This window comes from Solanum verrucosum, unplaced genomic scaffold (genome assembly GCF_900185275.1).
Source record: "Solanum verrucosum unplaced genomic scaffold, falcon-dt-bn FXZP01000222.1, whole genome shotgun sequence".
NCBI lineage: Eukaryota > Viridiplantae > Streptophyta > Magnoliopsida > Solanales > Solanaceae > Solanum > Solanum verrucosum.
Genome location: NW_026020027.1, coordinates 656,331 through 677,222, shown reverse-complemented (window position 1 = coordinate 677,222; position 20,892 = coordinate 656,331). Strand labels below are relative to the sequence as shown.

Here is a 20,892-nt window from a genome sequence, read left to right as displayed (position 1 = left end):
AATTGTTCCAAATGTCGTGTGGACTTTCCACAAAGCCACAAGCACACGGGATCAAACATCTACCAGCTCAATTTCTTGACAATATTACCCTCACATATATCTTCTTTTCAGCTGTAAATTAACCAAATATGAGTGTCATTTAACAAAATTCAGAGGGTAATTTTGACCAGTAAAACAAACAACATGGAGGTTAGGTAATAGGTAACATGAGACTTTTTGCCTTTTGACCAAATTGGTTTTTATTAGATGTACTATATGCCAATTCCCACCTTAAAAAATTAAAAAATTTCAAGTTTTACCCACCAAGATCCTTTAAAAATTGAATCTTTTCATTCTTGATCTCTCAATTTTTTGCTAAATTTATCAAGATTCAATCTTTCTTAAAACCCCATTTGATAAAAATGCATGATTTTTGCTTTACAATCCCCTATGGTTTGATTCTTGTGTGTGGTGGAATTATAGGGTATTCCAAGAAAGGAAGTTTAGCTTCCTTGGGTGGAGGTTTGGGTACTGGTTTTTTGCTCATTTTAGCTGGTTACTTGAGTCTCCAAGCATTTCACAAGCGCAAAAACTCTTACTTTGCTTTGTTTCTTGAAACAGGTATATATAGTCTTTTCATTTCCTTATATGTTATTTGCAGGTATAGAAGAAATTCAAAAAAAAATTAAGTTGTAATATTGTACCCTTTACTCTCTTGTAAGTGAAAAAATGTTGTATTAATCATATGGAATGAATATTACTGGAATTGAAGGCAGTGGCTTTATGAGCTAGGGGTGCAAGGGGTTCATCTGAATCGCCTTCGCAGAAAAATTATACCGTATATATAAGTTTAATGTTTTTCCTTTATGTGTATATAGAGTAGATGTTGAATCCTCTTGGATCTTAGCTTCTGTGTGTACTTTATATTTCGAATCCTGTTTGTGAAAGTCACGACTTTGCCACTATCTATGTTGCTCGGACTCTCGAAAAATATTGTTGTATTGTGTCAAATCCTCTGAAAAATGCACTACTTTTGGAGGATCCGATATTCACCCGATGACATTTTTGAAGAGTCCAAGCAACATTGGACACTGCTGCAGCCAAAATTTAGATATGGCTATGGTTTTGTTTCCATGATATTGCCGGATTCTATGTACTGTGAAAAGGTCTGATTTTTTGTTGCTCTGCTTTAGATATCTCAAGGGGAGAAGCTTTTCTCCTTGATTGTTTATTTGTTTGTTTTACGAAGTTTGTGTATAGCTGCTGTATGGTTTGCAGTAGATGATAAGACATTGCTATTGGATCTTTCTGTCAACTGAGAAATTCTTGGTTCTTAGCCCTGAGGAAAGTGAATAATGATTCTAAACTTATGAGAAACTGATGGATTCAGTTGAATAGGTGTTGAATTGTGCAATGATTCTGGAAAAAAAAATCGAGTTCTGAACTAGCTTTAGACCAAATAGAAAGGGAATGATTGTGTATCTTTTCGCCCTTCCTTCCATGTACCTTTATCTCATATATTTTCTTGGTCCGCGTGCCAACTTTTAGCTAATGCATGATGCTGATCATGCTACAGCCGCGGTAAAAGCAAAACAGTCACATAATGCATTTTGTGTTATACACCTCTGCATGTCACGTGCCAGAGAGGTAACGCGCAACACGACAACCCTAGGGAGATAAAAAGGCAAATGGTCCTCTTATCAGCTTATCATTAACTCTTAAGACAACTATAATGGATGTGTAAAGAAGGTTTTCAAAGAAAAATGCATCAATTGCATTACTAACTCCTTCAATCATGATTCATTAGCTTCCAGTGTAATGTCACATTCTTTACTACTGCATAGGCTTTTACTCTATGTAATTCTCTTTACGTCCCTAGATTTCTGTTCTGTTTAATTCAGCATATCACCTAAAGCTTAAAAGATACAATAGGAATTACTTGAGATGACTAGTATGAATTTGAAGCATTGCCCAAAGCCACCAAGATCTTTTGCTTCCGTTACCGTATTATTTGTCATTGCTACTCTTCTCTTCTTCATTGTTTTCAACATAATTTCTCCACTACTATATTTGCTTAACATACTTGTTTTTTTGAGCCAAGGGTTTATCAGAAACAACCTCTCTACCTTCACAAGGTGAGGTAAGGTTGTGTACACACTACCCCCCCCCCCCCAACCTACTTGTGGGATTACACTGGTGGATATGTTGTTGTTGTTGCCCAAAGACATCAAGAGTCACAACATCCTTTGGTATGGATCCCTCTAACAGTCTGGATGTCAAGTAGTCTGCAGTGTCAAGTTCAATCTTAATATTTTGTAGTTCAATTCTGTAGAAACGGAAGATATGGGGAAAATGTGTTTTAAGTTTTTGATTTTTCTTATGTAATCATGATCATATTCTGATTCGTCATTTTCTTGCGATCACATTGAATTTCCTATATTTTTTGGCTGGACTAATTATCTCCACTTAAACTTTTTTTTCTCTTGAAACAGTTTGTGCTGTTGTGTTAGCATGGGTCATGGGACAGCGGTACATGCAAACTTCAAAGATAATGCCAGCTGGTGTTGTTGCGGGTATCAGGTAACTCCAAATAGAAAGCATGCCATACAAGTTGTGTTATTAACTTGGTGGTAGTATTTCATTTATCTGTTCCGTTTCATTCATAAATACATCAGATTTGTGTGGCGCGATTCACTTGATACATGTTACACATAATATGTCAAGTTGCTTTATCGTGGTCTGTATATATAATATATGTGAACTACCTAGTCGCAAACTGAACATTAGGTTGCTATGTGCAGTGAAGTCGAATTTCCAAGAACATCTTACATTACCTTTTTTCTTTCTTCACTTTATGGGGATCACTATACTATCCAATTAGTAAATTAATGTTTTTTCTTTGATCTCTTGATAGCTTTTTCAATGCAAGTTCACAAGTTTTGTCTAGATTAAAAAATGTTTCTCTGATTCCGTCTAGTGCGGACAGTCAGAAAGAAACTTTTTCCATCTATAACTACCCATGAATGAACACTGAACAATGTCACAAGTTCAGTGGTTCACCTTCCCCTTTATGCTCCCCCGTGGTGGTATGTGGATTCACGAGGACCTGAGCTCCCCGTCCCAACCAATCTCCTTTTGAATCAAGCCCAGACATGGCCTTGATCTCGGGTTGAAATGCGTCTGTTTTTCATTTTTTTAGGTTAGTACAGGGGACCATAGGTTCACAATTTAGGGAGGAATAGTGCCATTAAATGAGCATATATGAAATACACCAAATCCAGGAAGGCGTGGTGCCAATTTGCGTGATATCGCAATGAAACCCCAAGGGTGGTCATAATATAACTGATTGTGGATTGCACCTTACAGTTTGACCTAGTGGTAGTTGCTCGAATGGTAAGAACCCGTTTCTTCCAAACCTGAGGTTGTGAGTTTGAGTAACCAAGGGAGCAAAGAGGTGGGAACTCCAACAGAGAAAAAACAAACTAAGTTATTTCTTCCCATTTGTCTTTATTTTGGTGGACGGAGCTACTCAGCTGGAGCTAGTAGGTATCGGTGGAAAGGTCAAGTGTGTGCAAGCTAATTCAAACATCATTGTTATCAAAATACATGTATATGTTAAAAAATTATTGTGTATTACAGAAGTTAGAAGATGCACCAAACTGTCATGCTTAGTTTCCTTTCCAGTATTTGTTTGTTCATATCTTGCGAAAAATAGTCAGGAAAATCGAAAATGCTGACCTGATATCTTCTTTTTGCAGTGTGGTAATGACTGGATTTTACCTTTATAAGATTGCCAGTGGTGGAAACCATTTCCCATCTAAAGCTGAGTAATAGCATTTCACTATAACCGCGGTTCCAGGTCCAGACTGTTTGTACTGAGAAGAGCTGGGACTCTTATCGCGAATTACTGTATACGTTCACACTTACACACTTTTTATTTTGTTTTTGAACTTAACAACATTGTCTCAATGAAAGAATTTGAGTTTGTGTTACCGTTCATGTCATTTTGTCTTTGATTCAGTATTTGAATTTGCAGCTATGGTGTAATTTGAATGAATTGCAATGCTATTAGTGGATCTCCAAAAACCACTTGGAAAGAAAATGATGAAATAGTTAGATAAACGATAAGACTGACGTCTCAGGTTCATATTTAAGTGATTTCTTTTCATCTGTCTAAGCTTTTGTAGAAAGGGTTACCTGGAACCTGTGTTGAATGAGTTCTCGTATTTTATCTTAAACAAACTAGTGGCTGGTTGAACGAGTTCTGGTACATTTATCTTTAAGATTTTAGTTGAGGATCTATAGGAAATAGTCTTTATACCCCACAAAGGTAGGAATAAAGTCTACGTACATCCTAAAAGTCTCCGGATCTCACTTATGAAGTTGTTATAGTTGGTGGTACACATATATACAGTTCCAACTTATAGTTCATCAGTCCTCAGTCTAGTTGGTTATCAAACGAATTCAGAGACTCGTGCCAGGTACAAAACAACACTTTCCAGCAAACAATCAATACTCTCAACCAACAACGATATATCAAGTGTAATCCCACGATTGAGGTATGGGGGAAGGTAGGAATTATGCCAACTGTAACCCCTACCTTTGTGGGGGTAGAAAGACTGTTTTCAATAGACCCTCGGCAATACCATCAACCTTTCACAACTTTATAATACCAATTTGGTTGAAGTGTACGACATAACAACAAATTATTCAACACAAAGATTACACAATAGGGTAACAAACTTAACATATGCAATAACTGCAAATCAAAAGCTTGTTGGACCACGGAAACAGATAAAAAAGTAGCATCTCTATTTGAAACAATCCTCCAAGTTCGTGGTGCAAAGTGAAATATTCTCATATCTGAACAAGGAAAACGCTAAAGAGTGTCTGCACCTACATAGGAGGAGACAGAGGACACACAAGGGAACCAGTATCGACGTTTGCCATCTCTATGTCCATCATCGATCATGGCAAGCCCTTCCTGTTGGATGCACGAGACCCATATTTGTTAGGTCCAACCACCAAAAATCTAGAAGGATATAACTAGAGCCTTGATGGAAAAGAAGAGAGGAAATAACAAGGAATAACATCGAGAACTTACCTCTAACAGTGTTTCAAGCGCATCAGTTGCACGACCTGAAGACCAGTTTAGGCGTCTTTGAACCTCATCAACAGTCACAAAACCTTGAGCCTGCAGCAAAGGGACCAGAAAACAATCACACATAGTTTCCTCTTCTTTTTTTTTTTTAGATAACCAAGAAAGCCCCACGGCTAATGGTGCACGGTGCAAAACTATGTGGATAATAAACTCGCCGCTCTTCCCTTCCTCTTTTAATATCTATAATAACAAAGCAAGCTCAGCTGCACCTAATAGGCAATGTTTCTAAGTAAGCACTGACAATCTGGGGAAAACTCTCTAAGCTTGTAATTTGTAAACCTTTTGGTAATATTCATGGATCCAGAAGAAAATTTTGATGGCAGAAATAACAGATTTCCTTTTAAGCGGCCAAAATGAGTCGAGGACCGGTTTAAGAAACCAAATTTGTGAAATACTACAAGGGAGAAAATGACTGCATCAAGTGATGTCGAGGACCGGTTTAAGAAACCAAATTTGTGAAATACTACAAGGGAGAAAATGACTGCATCAAGTGAAAGTGACATTTTTTGCAGCATGGCAATTACCCAACTACAAAATTATCGAAGGAGAGATATTTCTGGAGGAACACAAAGAACAAAGGTTGTACCTGGGCCAGCTCTAATATTTCATTGTGATCCTTATTCAGTTCGGTAGGGACAGATCTAACAAGCTTTTTCTTTCCCACTGTAATAACCTCAAAACCACTGCCTAATACCTGAAAGATGAAATTAGATGTTAGCTTATAGTTCGGGAAACAGTAGCAAAACATACCAGTCCAGAAAGAAATGAAGGTTACTACACGTTCAAGAAAAATGAGTCAAATGACAAACTTTAAATCATGTTTTTAAACAACTTTGTATTTCTCCTATCTTCCATCTAAATGAGGAGGGATTGAATGAGCAACAATGACCTGCAACATATGGTCACCATTATCTTTGATGCTTCATGTGCTAAGGAACCTATAAAACTTAAGAAAACAGACAGTACTTGTTTTTCTTTAAAAAAATAAAAACAAATTATCCTGCAGTTTACCCTCTTTTTGTTGACAGGTTAGTTTTGTAATACAGATTTTTTTTTTCTACTTTATTTTGCTAAATGAAGTAACTAGCAAAATCAAATATCCTGGTATTTTTTTATTTATTTTTTATGACAAAGGAAACCCGCAGCCGCTACCCTTTGGGTGCGCACAGGGTAAAACCCCCGCTCCTATGCAATAGCTCGCAAATCACATAGGAGAGGTAACCCGCACTAGGCAAGCCCGGTGCGACAAGCTCGACCTAGAAGCAAACCCCTTGCTTTCGCTGGCAAGGGGTTTCGAACTTGAGACCTCCAACATGGAAGTCCCAAGGCCAAACCACTGGGCCACCCCGAAGGGTAAATCAAATATCCTGGTATCCAAGGGTTGAAAAATGAAGAATCTTCATAATTAGATGCGCAAAGCACTAAAATGTGAAATATGCTCTTCAGAGTATATGAAAAAGAGGATCTGGTATATTTAGCATCGGTTGCTCAATGAATCATTCAGTTACTGCCAATTGAAACATTAAAGCTTAAGTCCATACCTTCAGTTTGCTTATAGCACGCAAGCAGTCATCTTCAGATATTGTCTCGCGCACAGCTTTCCGTCTCTGACCAAGCAGTTTACAAAGATCATCCAAGCTTATCAAACCTCCATTGTGGGGTCTAGTCGCTAGGCAAACCTCAATAATCTGTACCCCTGCCTAGACAGGTGGCTTCATTTAAGTCCAGTTTGTTGGAGATTTATCAACAAAACCATAATACTTAAAAACTATGGATATTCAAAAGAAAAAAGGTAAGAATTAAGCACGATTTACACAAAATAACAGGCACACGCCACTACATAGAATACTGCTCAAAGTTTGATGTCGCATGTCAAACTGCAGTGTGAAATAATATGCAATGTTCCTCTCATGCACCATTAAAAAGAAGTTTCTAAGCATGCCTTGCATTAACCAAAACTACGGAGGAGATTGATACCAACCAAGTTCATAATAGAAGTCACCAATCCCCAACAGTTCTGCCCAGAAACCCTTGTTTGATGCTAGAGGATCTACTCCGACTTTAGCACACATCTCGTGGAACTGTGCCCTGAATGCAGGGTTCTTGCGAATGTCATTCTGCAAAATAAAACAAGGAGTAACCAAAACTTTCTTCTTTTATTTCAAATGTTTTGTAAAATAAGTAAAGGCATATATATAAATTTCAATTAGAAAAAGTACCAAAGAAGCAGAACGCACAACGAAACCTCTTTTACAAGACTCCAGTTAGAACAGAAAAAGGAAAATGTCCATCAAACTCAACCAGCCTGGTTGCTGCCCAAACATTATAAACAGCACATATACTCTCTCAATACCATTATCTTCTAGAAAAATACAAATGGTAGAGTTCAATTGTGATCCCTTTGCTAATATAACCACACATAAATCCCAAGTTGACCATAAAATAAGCTGAAAATGCATCTTTTCATGTCTTTTTCGGAATTAGCAACAGGTGGCCAAGTACAGATAATTAGAGTTAGACATATACATGTTTCCTCGCAACATATATGAGACTGACAATTTGGGAATTATATAGTTCTTTCTTTAGCTATATTTTCTTCCCAAATATTTACAAATTACAAGTACTTCTAATTACAAAATAGCTTATGATTCACAGTACTCTTCTTTCTGTAGTTTATCAATAAATTGGTTTTTTTAGGTATAATACATAAATATGCCCTTTAACTTGGCCTCAAATCACATTTATACCCTTCAACTTTAGGTGTGCACAAGTAGACACTTAAACTTGTATAAAGTTGATCAAATAGACACACATGTCCTACATGTCATTTTTTATCCTACGTGTATTGTGCCATGTAGGGCCCATGTGTCTACTTGTTCAACTTTATACAAGTTTAAGTGTCTACTTGTGCATACCCAACGTTGAAGGGCATAAATGTGAAATGAGGCCAAGTTAAAGGGCACATTTATGTATTATGCCATTTTTTATTTTAGGAAATTAAGGAATGGATGTCTCAATTTCGCAAAATCAGATGCTTTAATCATCATACTCCTACCAAATCGTTCAACTGAAGGCAAAGGTAGCACGGGAAGAGCTACAGTAACGGTAATAGCTTCACCCAACAAGCAACTTTAGTTCAAACTTTGTATTGGTCGTAAATTCATTGAATATGTGCATATTATTAACTTGGCAACTGATTGGCCATAGAATTAGTTGGAAAAAAAAAAACAAGTTTTTGAAGTTTGTTGCTTTGTGAGTGGAAGTCCCAAAAACCCAAAAATTGTTGGAACTTAAAAAAATTTGAAGATAAATTTTCAAAAACTTACTAAGTTTAATAGACAAACTATATTTTCAACTTTCTTTTCCTTTTGAAAATCTACAGCCAAACCGAAGCTAATCCAGAACTCATTAGCTTCAACACAGCGTGATAAAAAAATAATAAAATACCTTAAATTAATAACAAAAAAAATACTCAATCACTACAAAAATAAAACGAAATAATGAAAAAACCTTGTGTTTGCGAGCGAAATCTTCAAGCTGAGATCGAAAAGTAGCGAGCTGCTCTTTCATAAGATCTGTTCTCAATTTCGCAACATTTTCCCCTAACAATCGATATTGATCCTTCAATAAACATCGCAAAAACAAAAATTAGATTATTAAACAACAAAAAATACCGATTTTTTTTTAAAAAACTCAAAGTAAATAAACTTAGATCACAAACCCTAGCCGCCGCCGCGTTCTGCAGACCTCCGATTCCCGGTCTCCGCCTCATCCTTTACCTGATTATGTGAAGTATTTCGTCGTACTCTGTCCTCTTACCAGTTTAGCTTTTTCTTCGTTTGTGAAGAAAATGATAGGACAAACTTTTTTATTTTCAAACAAAAATTATTTAAAATTAATTATCACAACTTACTTTAAATTAAAATTAATTAGAAGTGAGTAATGTGACCATAAAAATTCTAAATTCTAAATTCAACTTCGAGGTGAATTCTGAATTTGAATCTATTTTTTGGTTTAGCTCTATCTGTATAACTTTAAATATATATTTTTGTATTTGTAAAAACTAAAAAGTATAATTAAACACAATTTCATCTTTAATTGCAGTATCAAAATTTTTAAATAAAATGAAAAATATTAAATTTCTATGATCAAATACCTTCTTAATAAAATACGTATATTGATTTGTCATAACTTGCATGTTATAATTTGAAAATAATAAAAAAACATTTTTTGTTTGTAGTTTTGAAATCGATGTATGCCTTGTGAGCAATCTTAAAAGAAGGTGTAAAAAATATACATCTTAAATTTGTAATGTGTTAGCTATAATAAATCAACAAGTCAACATAATTATTGTTATTGTTATTTGTAAGTTATTTATAACTTGAAATCATGATCAAGCCGATATAATTATTATTGTAATTGTTATTTGTAAGTTGTTTGTAATTTGAAATCATAACCATCACACTTATTTTAATTACACGAAGTTATGCAAGTTTGTGATGGTTTGCATACCATAATTTCGAAGTAATTTTCCTTTTTATTATTTATAGCTTTTGAATTATGACAATTGGGTGTGATTTATGATTTGTTTAATAGTATGAAATCAAGATACATTATCATATCTTGCGTGCTATATTTATCAATTTTGACCATGTATTTTATAAGCCTATACATACTTATATATGTATTTGTGTATTCAAATTACACATTAAACTTCTATTTTGAAAACACGAACTTACACATACAATTAACTACATGTACAATGTATTTGCGTGATTTTCAATTAAAATGATTTTATTATTATTATTATTATTATTATTATTATTATATACACGTGAATCATATATTTTGCTACTTGATACAATGAGTACAATATGCATTCATCTTTTTTGTAACATGCATTATGTATTCAATCAAATATAGGTGAAATATTTGTATCTTATAGCAATTGTATTCAGATAACTATACATGTATTGTGTATCAATTGTATTTGTATTATGTATCAATTGTATTGGTGATCAATAAATACAACATGTATTCATCCTCTCCCCGATCTTGCTTGCCTCTCCTCTCTCTCTCTCTCTCTCACCTCTCTCCTCCCTCTTTCGATCTCGCCCACATCTTTCCTCCAAATATGTAGCTAAATACAATAGTTTTTGATATAATTGTATTCATTTTGCAAATCAGTTGTATTCATGATACAAATTGATACAACGAATATAACATATATTCAACCTCTCTCTCCTCTTTCCTCTCTCTCCATACCTCGCTCGCCTCTATGCTCCCTCTCCTAGTCTCGTTCGCCTCTCTACTCCCCAAAACATCTCTAGTTAAGCCCAAACTATAGTCTTTTTAAGAGAAAATTACGTGTATAAGCAAACATATACTGACTAATTAGTTAACATAGCTATAGTTTGTCTTAATTACAATTCGCGACCTACTTTTAGCTATAATTACACGGCTCAACTTTTTATTTTTGTATAATATAATTTGTATAATTGTTTACACTTTTGATATTTGTAATTGTATAAATCCGTTACTTCGAGTTTATACAAAAACAACTGAATTATTCAAATGTACCCGCGAATTATACATCCTGTGAATTATACAAATCCGCGAATTGTACAAATGAAACAACTTAAAATGTAGCTACAACCTGTAAATATGCAAACTATAGCTATGAAATATAATTAAGTTTATTATAGTGGCTATTTGTGAAAGTTCCCCTTTTATTTTTAATTTCCCTATCAAATATAACAAAAAATCTATAATAGAATTGATGAAGCCCAAATAATAAAGTGGGCCTTGATCAAGATTTGGGCTTACTACCCCCATTATCTTTTTTTTTTCTATATAAATAAAACCCTCTACTCCATAATTGCCGCCGCCACTCTTCTCATTTCGCAAAATCTCCACTGTGCTTAAATGGTGATTTTTCAGTTCCCATATTTATATTCACACTTAGATCTTCCATGTTTTATAAAAACATTATCCGTGCATCGAATGTTTACACCAATTAAAGTAACATATATGTCATACATTTTTCACTTTGATGTGTTCATTCTTCAAGTTAATTGCTTGATTTGGTGTATACAGTTGATATTGATAAACATTTATCCTTCTATTTTGGAATGTGAAAAGTTGTTTTTTGAGTAGTTAATGATCAAAAACGCAACTTCAAGTTATTGTTTTTTTTTTGCTAATTCCACACTTCAACTATCAGTTATTTTCTTTTCGTATTTTAAGTATCTATGTAACTGATAATTGTAGTATGCAATTTGCGAAAAATGATTGTTCAGATGTGTTTTTGATCATTATCGTATTGGAGTTCATATTGTTATCGCTATGACGATTAAAAATATAAAAGTAGTGGACTGAATAATACATTGATGAGAGAATTTAATTCTGAGCGATGCTTATTTCATGTTCTTATTTATCTTTTGTTATATTTATTTTTTTCATTTTTCACACTACATCCCTGTGATGAGTTCTTTCTAAATTTAACGTTAAAAGTAGACTGATCTTTAAAGGAAGAAAAATAATCAATTCTGAGGGATGAATTATTTTCTTACATTAGTCCTTTTTTTTAGTTGGGAATTTTACAAATTCTAGTTGATAGACAAGTTAAGATTCTAATTATTTGCTGCTATTTGAAAATTACTGAACTTTTTTGTTCCAATGACTGTAGCCTATTTAAATAGTTCTTTTTTTTTGCTGTGATTTGTTATAAATTGTGTTGTATTTGGAATATTTGAATCTCTGTGATGAACTAGCTGAATAATTTAAAAGTAGTGGCCTGATGACCATTGATGAAAAGCTTTGTTCTGAGGGATTCTGCTGAATGTTGGTTGGGCGAAGGGGCGCTAAAGGAGGAACTAGTTTTTTGCTTTAATTTTACCACATATGTAGTGTTTATTTGCACGTAGAGTAGCACTCAGTAATATGTTTGACTAGTTTTTGCTTAAAGATGGTGCCTTTTTGTTGTTAGACATCATCCTTCTTGAGTACTATCATATTCGTAGTCAGTAATATGGTAATGTACCTCATCTAAAAATTATTATTTGTTGTTATATGTTATAATGTGTCTTGTGTTTTACTTGAGACGATGGTCGGACTGAAATAACCTCTTTACAAGGTAGGGGTAAGGCTTCGTACACATCACCCTGCTTAGACCTCACTGTGGTTTGTCGTGTTGTTGTTGAATCCCTCTGATGAATTAGCTGAATAATTTAAAAGTAGTGGCCTGATGACCATTGATGAAAAGCTTTGTTCTGAGGGATTCTTTGTTTATTTATTGACTTGATGTGGTAAAAGCTAGATTTTGCTTTTGATGTTATGTTTAAACATCTTCTTTTTTTTGCTTTAAATGGTGTCTTTGTCTTGTTAGGTGTTATTGTTCTCGAGTACTATTGTCTTCTTAGTCAGTAATATGCAACTTGCATATCCATAATATTAGCTATGGCAATTTAAGGTTGTGAACTGAAGCCAATTGATGATTTACATTGTGACAGGTGATTTTAAAAATTATTTATTGCTGTGATATGTTATAATGTGTCTGCTTTTTCAGAAGTTTCTTTGATACTTGTAATGAATCAACTGAATAATTTAAAAGTAGTGGCCTGATGACCATTGATGAAGATCATTTTTCCGAGGGATTTCTTGTTTACATTTAGTGTCAAGTAGTTTTTGCCTTAATTTTACCACAAATGTACTGTCAATTTGCATATACAATGGCACTCGGTATTACATATTTATGCCTAAAAATCTAAAAATGTGGTGTCTTTTTTCTTGTTAGTCATCAGTCATCACTATTCTGGAGTGCTAGTCAATAATATGGTTACTTACATCGTCTTAGAATATTGTTATACTGCGATATGTTATAACGTGTCTTGATTTTTCAGAAGTATTTAAATCCCGATGATGAAGTTAGCTGAATAATTTAAAAGTAGTGGCCTGATGACCATTGATGAAAAGCTTTACTCTGAGGGATTTCATGTTTCTTTGCTTTGTTTCTTCTTCTTCACAAAGGGACTTGATATGGTAAAACTAGTTTTTTGTTTTAGTAAACATATGTTGTGTCAATTCGCATGTACAATGGTACGCGATAGTGTTTTTAAGCCCTTTTTCTTTTGCCAATACATATTGTCTTTTTCTTGCTAGCCATCATCCTTCTACTACTATTGTTTTCTTAGTCAGTAATTTGGTAATATACTTCATCTTAAAGTATTTTCTTGTATTCATACATGGGTATAGCCAGGTGATGCCGGAAAATTATATGGTTAAAATTACTTTTTTTGTAGACATAGTAGATGTTGAACCTCATTCGGCTTCTTTGTGTGTTAACTTCTTCATATTTTGATCCCTTAAGTGAAAATCTTGGCCTTACCACTGTTTATACATACGATGCTTAATAAGATGCTTTCAACTATTGTGCAGATATAGTACATAGATATTGCCAAAGGTTCTTATTCAGATCCCTGTGTTAGATTGTGTGGAGCCAAAAACAAATATGGTGAACTTGTTTTTGCTTTAATTGTACCACATCTGTGGTGTCGATTTGCTTGTACAATGGCACTCAGTATTACACTTAATATATTTTCTTGTATATATATACCTAAGATACTTATGTAATGTTACTCAACTTTCAACTGTCAATTCTAAGTTGTACCATATTATAGTTTTATGAGGTGGATGTGATGAATAGATTTTGTCAAAGGTACTTGTTCAGATTCTTCCTTTGTTTGATATACTTGTCCCCTTGTTTGTTGTAAGATTGTGTGGAGTTCAAAAAAAGAGAACAAGATTGTACTTGACATTGTTTGTTGCTTTATTTCTAGTTGTCATCCACATCAAGGGTTCAAGTAACAACAATAATTTACTTGGTATAATCTCACAAGTGGTGTTTGAAGAGGATGGAATGTACGCAAGTGGCGTCTCCGATAAACTGTCTGTCAAAAGATAAGGGTCCAAGGAATATAATCCAAAATATATGAATGTTTAGAGAGGATAGAATGTACACAAGTGGCATCTCCGATCAAATGATAAGGGTCCAAGGAATATAGCCCAAAATATATGAATGTTTGGAGAGGATAGAATGTAGGGAAAATTTTCAAAACAACAATATTTTATCTTTTAGTGGGATTCCTTAGCAATAGTTTCATTATTTATTTAAAATATCATTATTTTACTTTGTTAATGGATTAGTTATGTATTTTTTTTATTTTGATTAAATTGAAAGAATACAAAAATTTAATAACAAAAAAGAGAAAATCATGGAACGAAAAAATTCAAAAAAGGTAAAAAAGGTTTTAAATTCAAATCAGTTACCTTTTGAAAAAATTATAAATCTCCTTCCTGTCGAGGCCTTTTTTTCTTTCTTCATAAGAAAATCAATTTTAAATTTTTTAAAATAATTTAGTTTTGTCTTCCGAATCATTCATCTTATAACTTTCAAAGATTCTTCAAGTTGAATACGACATATTTTTTTAAACAAAATTTTTCAAAATTGAGGACTATAAATTTGTCGCATTCAGTGAACAATCGAAAAACAATCAGGTATTTTTTTCGATTCTTTTTCTTGTTTGGATGAGATATTCCCATATGTCGAGTATAATTATTTTTTTTCCCGATTAAATCAGTTAAATCTTTGTATGTATAGGGATACAAGTATAACAATTATGGACAGCGTACAACTATGGAGTAAAAAACATCAACTAATTAGTGGTAGAATACATATTTTTGTTGACTTGTAGTGATTGCTGGATACAATTAAGTTGTATTCAAACTAAAATGTATTTATATTCCAGTTTGTTATATTATTATTATTTCACTGAAAATATTGTTTTCGAAAAACATAGAATAAGTTGTATTAAAAAAAATTGTATTTATACTACAATATCCAGTTTTGTTATTTTATTAGTATTTCACTTTAGAATTGTAGTTACTATTTTTTTAGCTCAGTTTGTGTTCCAAAAATAATTATGTATTTCAATATCATTTTGTATTTCAAACGCAAAATGAATACAAATAAGTTTGTATCCTTTCTTAATTTGTATTTATATGTAATGATTAGATTATATTGGGATACAATCAGTAACATTTTTGTAATAAATAAAAGAAAAATATATTTGGCAGTTATGTAATACATTTTTTATCACTCGGATACAATTTTTATTTTTCACTATGAAAGTAAAATATCAGTTTTAAGTTTTAAGTTTTAATTTGAATGGTAAAGTGAGCACATAAAATGCAAAAGTTGTTGGTATACAATTATGATGAAAACATAATAAAAAAAGAAAGTTTCAGTTTTGGAGAACATCGATTATATCGAAGTTCGAGTTGGGAATTCTTCTTCCAAAGTTGTTTGTCAACGAAATTTTAATAATTTGTATTTCATTTGGCATACTTATTAGAATGAATACAAACTAACAAAGAAATACAAATGTCATTATACAAACCCAAACATGAAAATCATAATGAATACAAATACACATATCATACATATTGGAATGAATACAATTTAGGAAAGGATATAAAATTCTGAAAAAAATACATTACGTTGTGAAAAAAATAAATGAATACAAATATCATTCTTCAAGAACTACAAATCGATTTGACATACAATTTAACATCCATATTGGAATGAATCTCGTATTGTACATAGCCTTTTCCTCAACTGCAATAGCCGATTCAATCCAATGCCACAAAGTTCTATTGAAAGCAACTGCAGTAAAAATAACTTGGGGGAAACTTGTGGCACCTTTAATGAGGCCAATGAAATTGATCCCAGATCCATTAGTGCCAATACCATGAAGAGATTCTGACCACCATTCATATGCTAGTAATCACGTCTTGGAGGAATTTCAGAAATATTAAAACGAAACTAGAAAAGAATCGAAAAAATTGTTTAAACGACTAAAAATCTGAAATACATAGATATTAGATGAATATGTAAACAAACTTGAATAAAAAAAAAACTGAAAATTCGTAATATGTACAATTCTAAATAAAACCATAGATGGTGATATTGAAAACAAATCAAAAGAAACCTAAATAACTAATCGATATTACCTTTACCAAATTCAAAATTTCTTGAATTAATCTCTAGATTTTGTTTACATACCGATTAATCCCTTGAATTAATCCACCGATTTTGTTGAAGAATCAAGCTTTGAATACCTTGTGTTTCAATGTGAGCAAAAAACTTGAAGAAAGAGAATCTTAGAACGTGAAAATTGGGGGAAAATAAAAACTTTAATTGAGAAACGTGAAAGGTGGGAAACGTCTAAGATGTGGAAAGATATTAATTGATAGTTTTGTATTTGTTTTTTATTTTTAATCTGTTATTGGTTAGAATTTAATCCAAATATGGACTCTTTTGATTAATAAAAGGAAATATAAATAATAAAATGTGAATACAAATTGTTTTTGAAAATATTGGCATTCTGTCATTTTAAATAAATATTTTAAAGTGTTGTTGTTTTGACTAAATATGCTAGGTATCATGACTATATAGCTAATTTTCCCTAGAATGTGTGCAAGGAATATAGCCCAAAATATATGAAGGGACAAATATGAGAAAATAGATAGAGAACTAGATATGTACAAAATTAGAAGATTGATTCTCATGTTGTGCATCCAAAGCTCTGATTTGAGTTTGTGTATTACAATATATATACTATTTATAAACAATTTGAGTGAACATTTTATATTGTCCTTTATTACTGATTTAGAGCGCATAAATATTAAAGACTTATTTTAGAATTTAAATCATAAATTTCAATGTCTTTTCTCCCTTTAAAATTCATGGTTAGTTAAATAATATCACATAAATTGAGACAATTCAATAAGTCACATGTTTTAGATTAATTTATGCTTAGTCAAATAATATCACATAAATTTAGACGATTCAGTTAAGTTGCTTAGTCAAATAATATCACATAAATTTAGAAGATTCAGTTAAGTTCATGAATTTTAGATCAATTTATGCTTAGTCAAATTATTTCACATAAATTGAAACAATCTAGTTAAATTTATAGATTTTAAGCATATATAAAAGAGACTCATAGTTTTTAAGTTCCATGACTTTTGAATTATACGACAACAACTTATTGGGTTCACACTCATTTTATTATCGGACAACTCATGATATTCATATCGATTTATTATACACCTCTATTTAGCATTGGGTAAACCTCATACAATAATTGTCTTAGCTCGGAACTTGTTATCCTCTTGCCTAGCGGACACAAGGTAAATGTGTGAATAAAAGCTACTGAATTCTATCGGATCCATAGCTAATGATATAGTTTGGCCCCTACTTGAGGTAGGGGTGGGGTGGGGATAGATATAGAGACAAACGTTCTTGCCTTATCCATCACATACAAAGCTCATGCAAATACCTGGTTCACAGAGCACCAAGTAATCTATCCCTACAGAATTTTCCAGTCCTCAAATACACACATCAATCTACTCACCTAACCAACCCCTCATCATATCTCTACCACCAATTCTACATTGCAAAATCATTTCCAAAAAAAAAAAAAACTTCTTTTCTTCTTTTTGTGAATTTCAAAGCATATAGTTCACTCGCGTTGATCAATCAGGAAAGGTTATCTATTGTATCATACGACTTCTTGTAATGGCGGATTATATAACTAATAGAAGGAATTCCAATACACAATTATTGCAAGAACTTGAAGCACTTAGCGAAACACTCTATCAACCACCATCACACACTACAACAACTCGAAGAACCGCCTCCCTTGTCTTGCCTAGAGATTCGATCCCTCCAATCGAGTCCCTAACAGGTGGTGCTAAAAATGACAACGATATTGATAGTATCGTTGTCAATCCTAAGCCGAGAGCCAGGCGGATGTCATTATCCCCCTGGCGTTCTCGGCCTAAACAGGACATCCAGAGCGAGGACAATATACAACAACAAAGCAATACCAGCACCAACACCAGCACCAGTAACACAAAGTTAGTTAAGAAATTGGATAGCAAAGGATCTGATTCGAACTCCGAGAAGAAAGGCTTGTGGAACTGGAAACCAATTCGAGCTCTTGCTCACATTGGTAAGCAAAAGTTGAGTTGTTTATTCTCAGTTGAAGTCGTGACCGTTCAAGGACTACCAGCGTCCATGAACGGTCTACGACTATCTGTTTGTGTAAGAAAAAAAGAAACTAAAGATGGAGCAGTACAAACTATGCCATCTAGAGTTTCACAAGGAGCTGCAGATTTTGAAGAAACACTTTTTATCAGGTGTCATGTTTATTATACACCCGGGACGGGTACTAGTAATGGAGGGGCTCGATATAAATTCGAGCCCCGTCCATTTTCCATATTTGTCTTTGCAGTTGATGCAGAGGAACTTGATTTTGGAAAAAACATGGTTGATTTGAGTGAAATGATTGAGGACTCAGTACAGAAGAGCTTTGAAGGAAATCGAATTCGCCAATGGGATACGAGTTATACTCTATCCGGGAAGGCGAAAGGAGGAGAGGTAGTTTTGAAATTGGGATTTCAGATTATGGAGAAGGATGGTGGAGTTGGGATTTATAGCCAAGCTGAAGGGGGAACGAAAAACGCGAAGAGCTACTCATCTTCATTTGCTAGAAAGCAATCGAAAACGTCTTTTAGCGTCCAGAGTCCAAGAATGTCTAGTTTAAGTTCAGCTAATTGGACTCCATCACAAGCAGGAACAACAGCAAATATTCAAGGGATTGATGAGCTGAATCTAGACGACGAGCCTGTAAAGGAGGAGCCAGAGTCGAAAGCAGAGGATCTTGATCTCCCTGATTTCGATATTGTGGATAAAGGAATTGAAATTCAAGATAAAGGAGTTGAAATGGAAGATAAAGATGAAGCAACAAAAGAAGTAGGAGAGGATGAGGAAGATGGAGACGAGCGATCAGAAGGAAATTCTGATAAAAGATCGGTATCATCTAGTCACGAGGTTGTTAAGGAAGTCGTGCACGATCAAATGCATTTGACAAGATTGTCAGCACTAGATTCCATTGCACAGCAAATCAAAGCACTTGAATCAATGTTTAAAGATGAAAACCAAGTTAAGATGGAGGAGGATGACTCTGAATCCCAAAGGCTGGACGCGAATGAGGAAACCGTGACAAGGGAATTCCTCCAAATGCTGGAAGATCCAGGTGTTAGTCAGCTGAAGACGGATAATCAAGAAACCCCCGCGTTAAAGCTGCAAGGAGGAGGAGGAAATGAAGATAACGAAAAGAGAGAATCGGGCATATTTATACCTGATCTTGCTAAGGGGTTAGGATGTGTTGTTCAAACAAGAAATGGTGGTTTTTTAGCAGCTATGAATCCTCTGAATACTGCTGTTTTGAGAAAAGACACTCCGAAACTTGCAATGCAGATATCAAAACCATTTGTCCTTCCATCTATTCCGTCATCTATGAATGGATTCGAGTTGTTCCAGAGGATGGCAGCTGTCGGACTAGAGGAATTTACGTCCAAGATCTTATCGATGATGCCAATGGAAGAGCTCGTGGGCAAGACAGCGGAGCAGATAGCGTTTGAAGGCATTGCTTCAGCAATTATTCAAGGGAGGAACAAAGAAGGAGGTGCCAGCTCAAGTGCTGCTGAAACAGTTGCAGTAGTGAAATCAATGGCAACAGCAATGAACACGAGCAGGAACGAGAGGATCTCTACGGGGATATGGAACATCAGTGACAAACCGTTGACAGTGGATGAGATTCTTGCCTTCACACTGCAGAAAATGGAGGCAATGACAGTCGAAGCATTGAAAATTCAGGCAGATATACCGGAAGAAGAGGCTCCTTTCGACGTTTCAGCTATCAAGAAAGATGATGATGGTCACCCGTTGGACTCTGCTGTCCCACTCGAAGACTGGACGAAAGATGACAAAAGTGATAGTATAATGATCTCAGTTGTGGTTCAACTGAGGGATCCGTTGAGGCAATTCGAGGCAGTTGGAGGACCTATGATAGCACTGGTTCAAGCAGTTCCTATTGATGAGGAAACTAACAACTTTGATGATGAGGAAGAGAAGTTTAAAATCGCGTGTCTGGCTATTGGAGGATTGAAAGTCAGGAGAGGAGGGAGGAAGAACACGTGGGACACAGAAAAGCAGAAATTGACAGCAATGCAGTGGCTAGTAGCTTATGGACTTGGTAAAATGGGGAAGAAAGCAAAGAAATCTTCACCACTAAAAGGCCAAGACTTGCTATGGAGCATATCATCGCGTGTAATGGCAGATATGTGGCTGAAATCGATAAGAAATCCGGATATCAAGTTCATCATGTAGACAGACAGACAGCAGCAAGGGTGGTGTAAATCGTTTTTTCGTCATTTTTTCACATTCCATAGAAATAAGCAACAGAAAAAGGGGGAAATTGTATAATGTTTGCATTTGTTTAGGGTGCTATGCACAGGGCATGTGCACAACATCATTGTTTGTATGTTTTTTTCATAGAATTTTGAAATGTTCTTCAAGATTGTAAATGAGACATTGTATCTTTCTACCAGTAATAGTGATGCTATCAGTTTGTAATTTGACGTTTTGTCGATAATTTTTTGGTACTTTGAATAGTCATTTAGTGATAAAGGATAGCAGGAAGAAGAACTCGGACTCTTCAAAAATGTTGAAGGGTGCATGTCAGATCCTCCATGATTAGTGCATTTTTGGTGGATCCAACACGAGTACGACATCATTTTTGGAGAGTCTGGAGACAGGCCAATCAACTAATAATTGGTATCCA

At 34.2% G+C, this 20,892-nt stretch overlaps 4 protein-coding genes and 5 non-coding genes across 10 annotated transcripts in view; 8 read left to right on the top strand and 1 right to left on the bottom strand.

Annotated features, from left to right (window-relative positions):
• The window catches only part of LOC125821133 (uncharacterized), a 167,244-nt gene that overhangs the window by 77,640 nt on the left and 68,712 nt on the right, over window positions 1–20,892 (top strand). The window lies entirely within an intron of this gene.
• On the top strand, window positions 221–3,971 carry LOC125821152 (protein FATTY ACID EXPORT 5-like). Its single transcript, XM_049500563.1, has 3 exons — window positions 221–600; window positions 2,472–2,559; window positions 3,738–3,971. Exons 1-3 carry the CDS (start codon window positions 402–404, stop codon window positions 3,808–3,810), a joined length of 360 nt encoding a protein of 119 aa, XP_049356520.1. The 5' UTR covers window positions 221–401; the 3' UTR covers window positions 3,811–3,971.
• Window positions 4,518–8,989, bottom strand: LOC125821143 (vacuolar protein sorting-associated protein 22 homolog 1). The gene is made up of 7 exons (XM_049500554.1): window positions 8,862–8,989; window positions 8,651–8,761; window positions 7,122–7,257; window positions 6,682–6,836; window positions 5,727–5,834; window positions 5,084–5,173; window positions 4,518–4,963 (listed from the first exon to the last, which is right to left on the bottom strand). The coding sequence occupies exons 1-7, from the start codon at window positions 8,910–8,912 to the stop codon at window positions 4,859–4,861; spliced, it is 756 nt and encodes a 251-aa protein (XP_049356511.1). The 5' UTR covers window positions 8,913–8,989; the 3' UTR covers window positions 4,518–4,858.
• Window positions 11,479–11,555, top strand: LOC125821349 (small nucleolar RNA R21). Its single transcript, XR_007442583.1, has one exon. It is a non-coding gene; the product is annotated as a small nucleolar RNA R21 (small nucleolar RNA).
• LOC125821350 (small nucleolar RNA R21) lies at window positions 11,614–11,698 on the top strand. Its single transcript, XR_007442584.1, has one exon. It is a non-coding gene; the product is annotated as a small nucleolar RNA R21 (small nucleolar RNA).
• LOC125821348 (small nucleolar RNA R21) lies at window positions 11,895–11,974 on the top strand. The gene has a single exon (XR_007442582.1). It is a non-coding gene; the product is annotated as a small nucleolar RNA R21 (small nucleolar RNA).
• LOC125821346 (small nucleolar RNA R21) lies at window positions 12,342–12,421 on the top strand. Its single transcript, XR_007442580.1, has one exon. It is a non-coding gene; the product is annotated as a small nucleolar RNA R21 (small nucleolar RNA).
• On the top strand, window positions 13,051–13,131 carry LOC125821347 (small nucleolar RNA R21). The gene has a single exon (XR_007442581.1). It is a non-coding gene; the product is annotated as a small nucleolar RNA R21 (small nucleolar RNA).
• LOC125821130 (protein PLASTID MOVEMENT IMPAIRED 1) lies at window positions 17,772–20,488 on the top strand. Its single transcript, XM_049500540.1, has one exon. It carries the CDS (start codon window positions 17,781–17,783, stop codon window positions 20,436–20,438), a length of 2,658 nt encoding a protein of 885 aa, XP_049356497.1. The 5' UTR covers window positions 17,772–17,780; the 3' UTR covers window positions 20,439–20,488.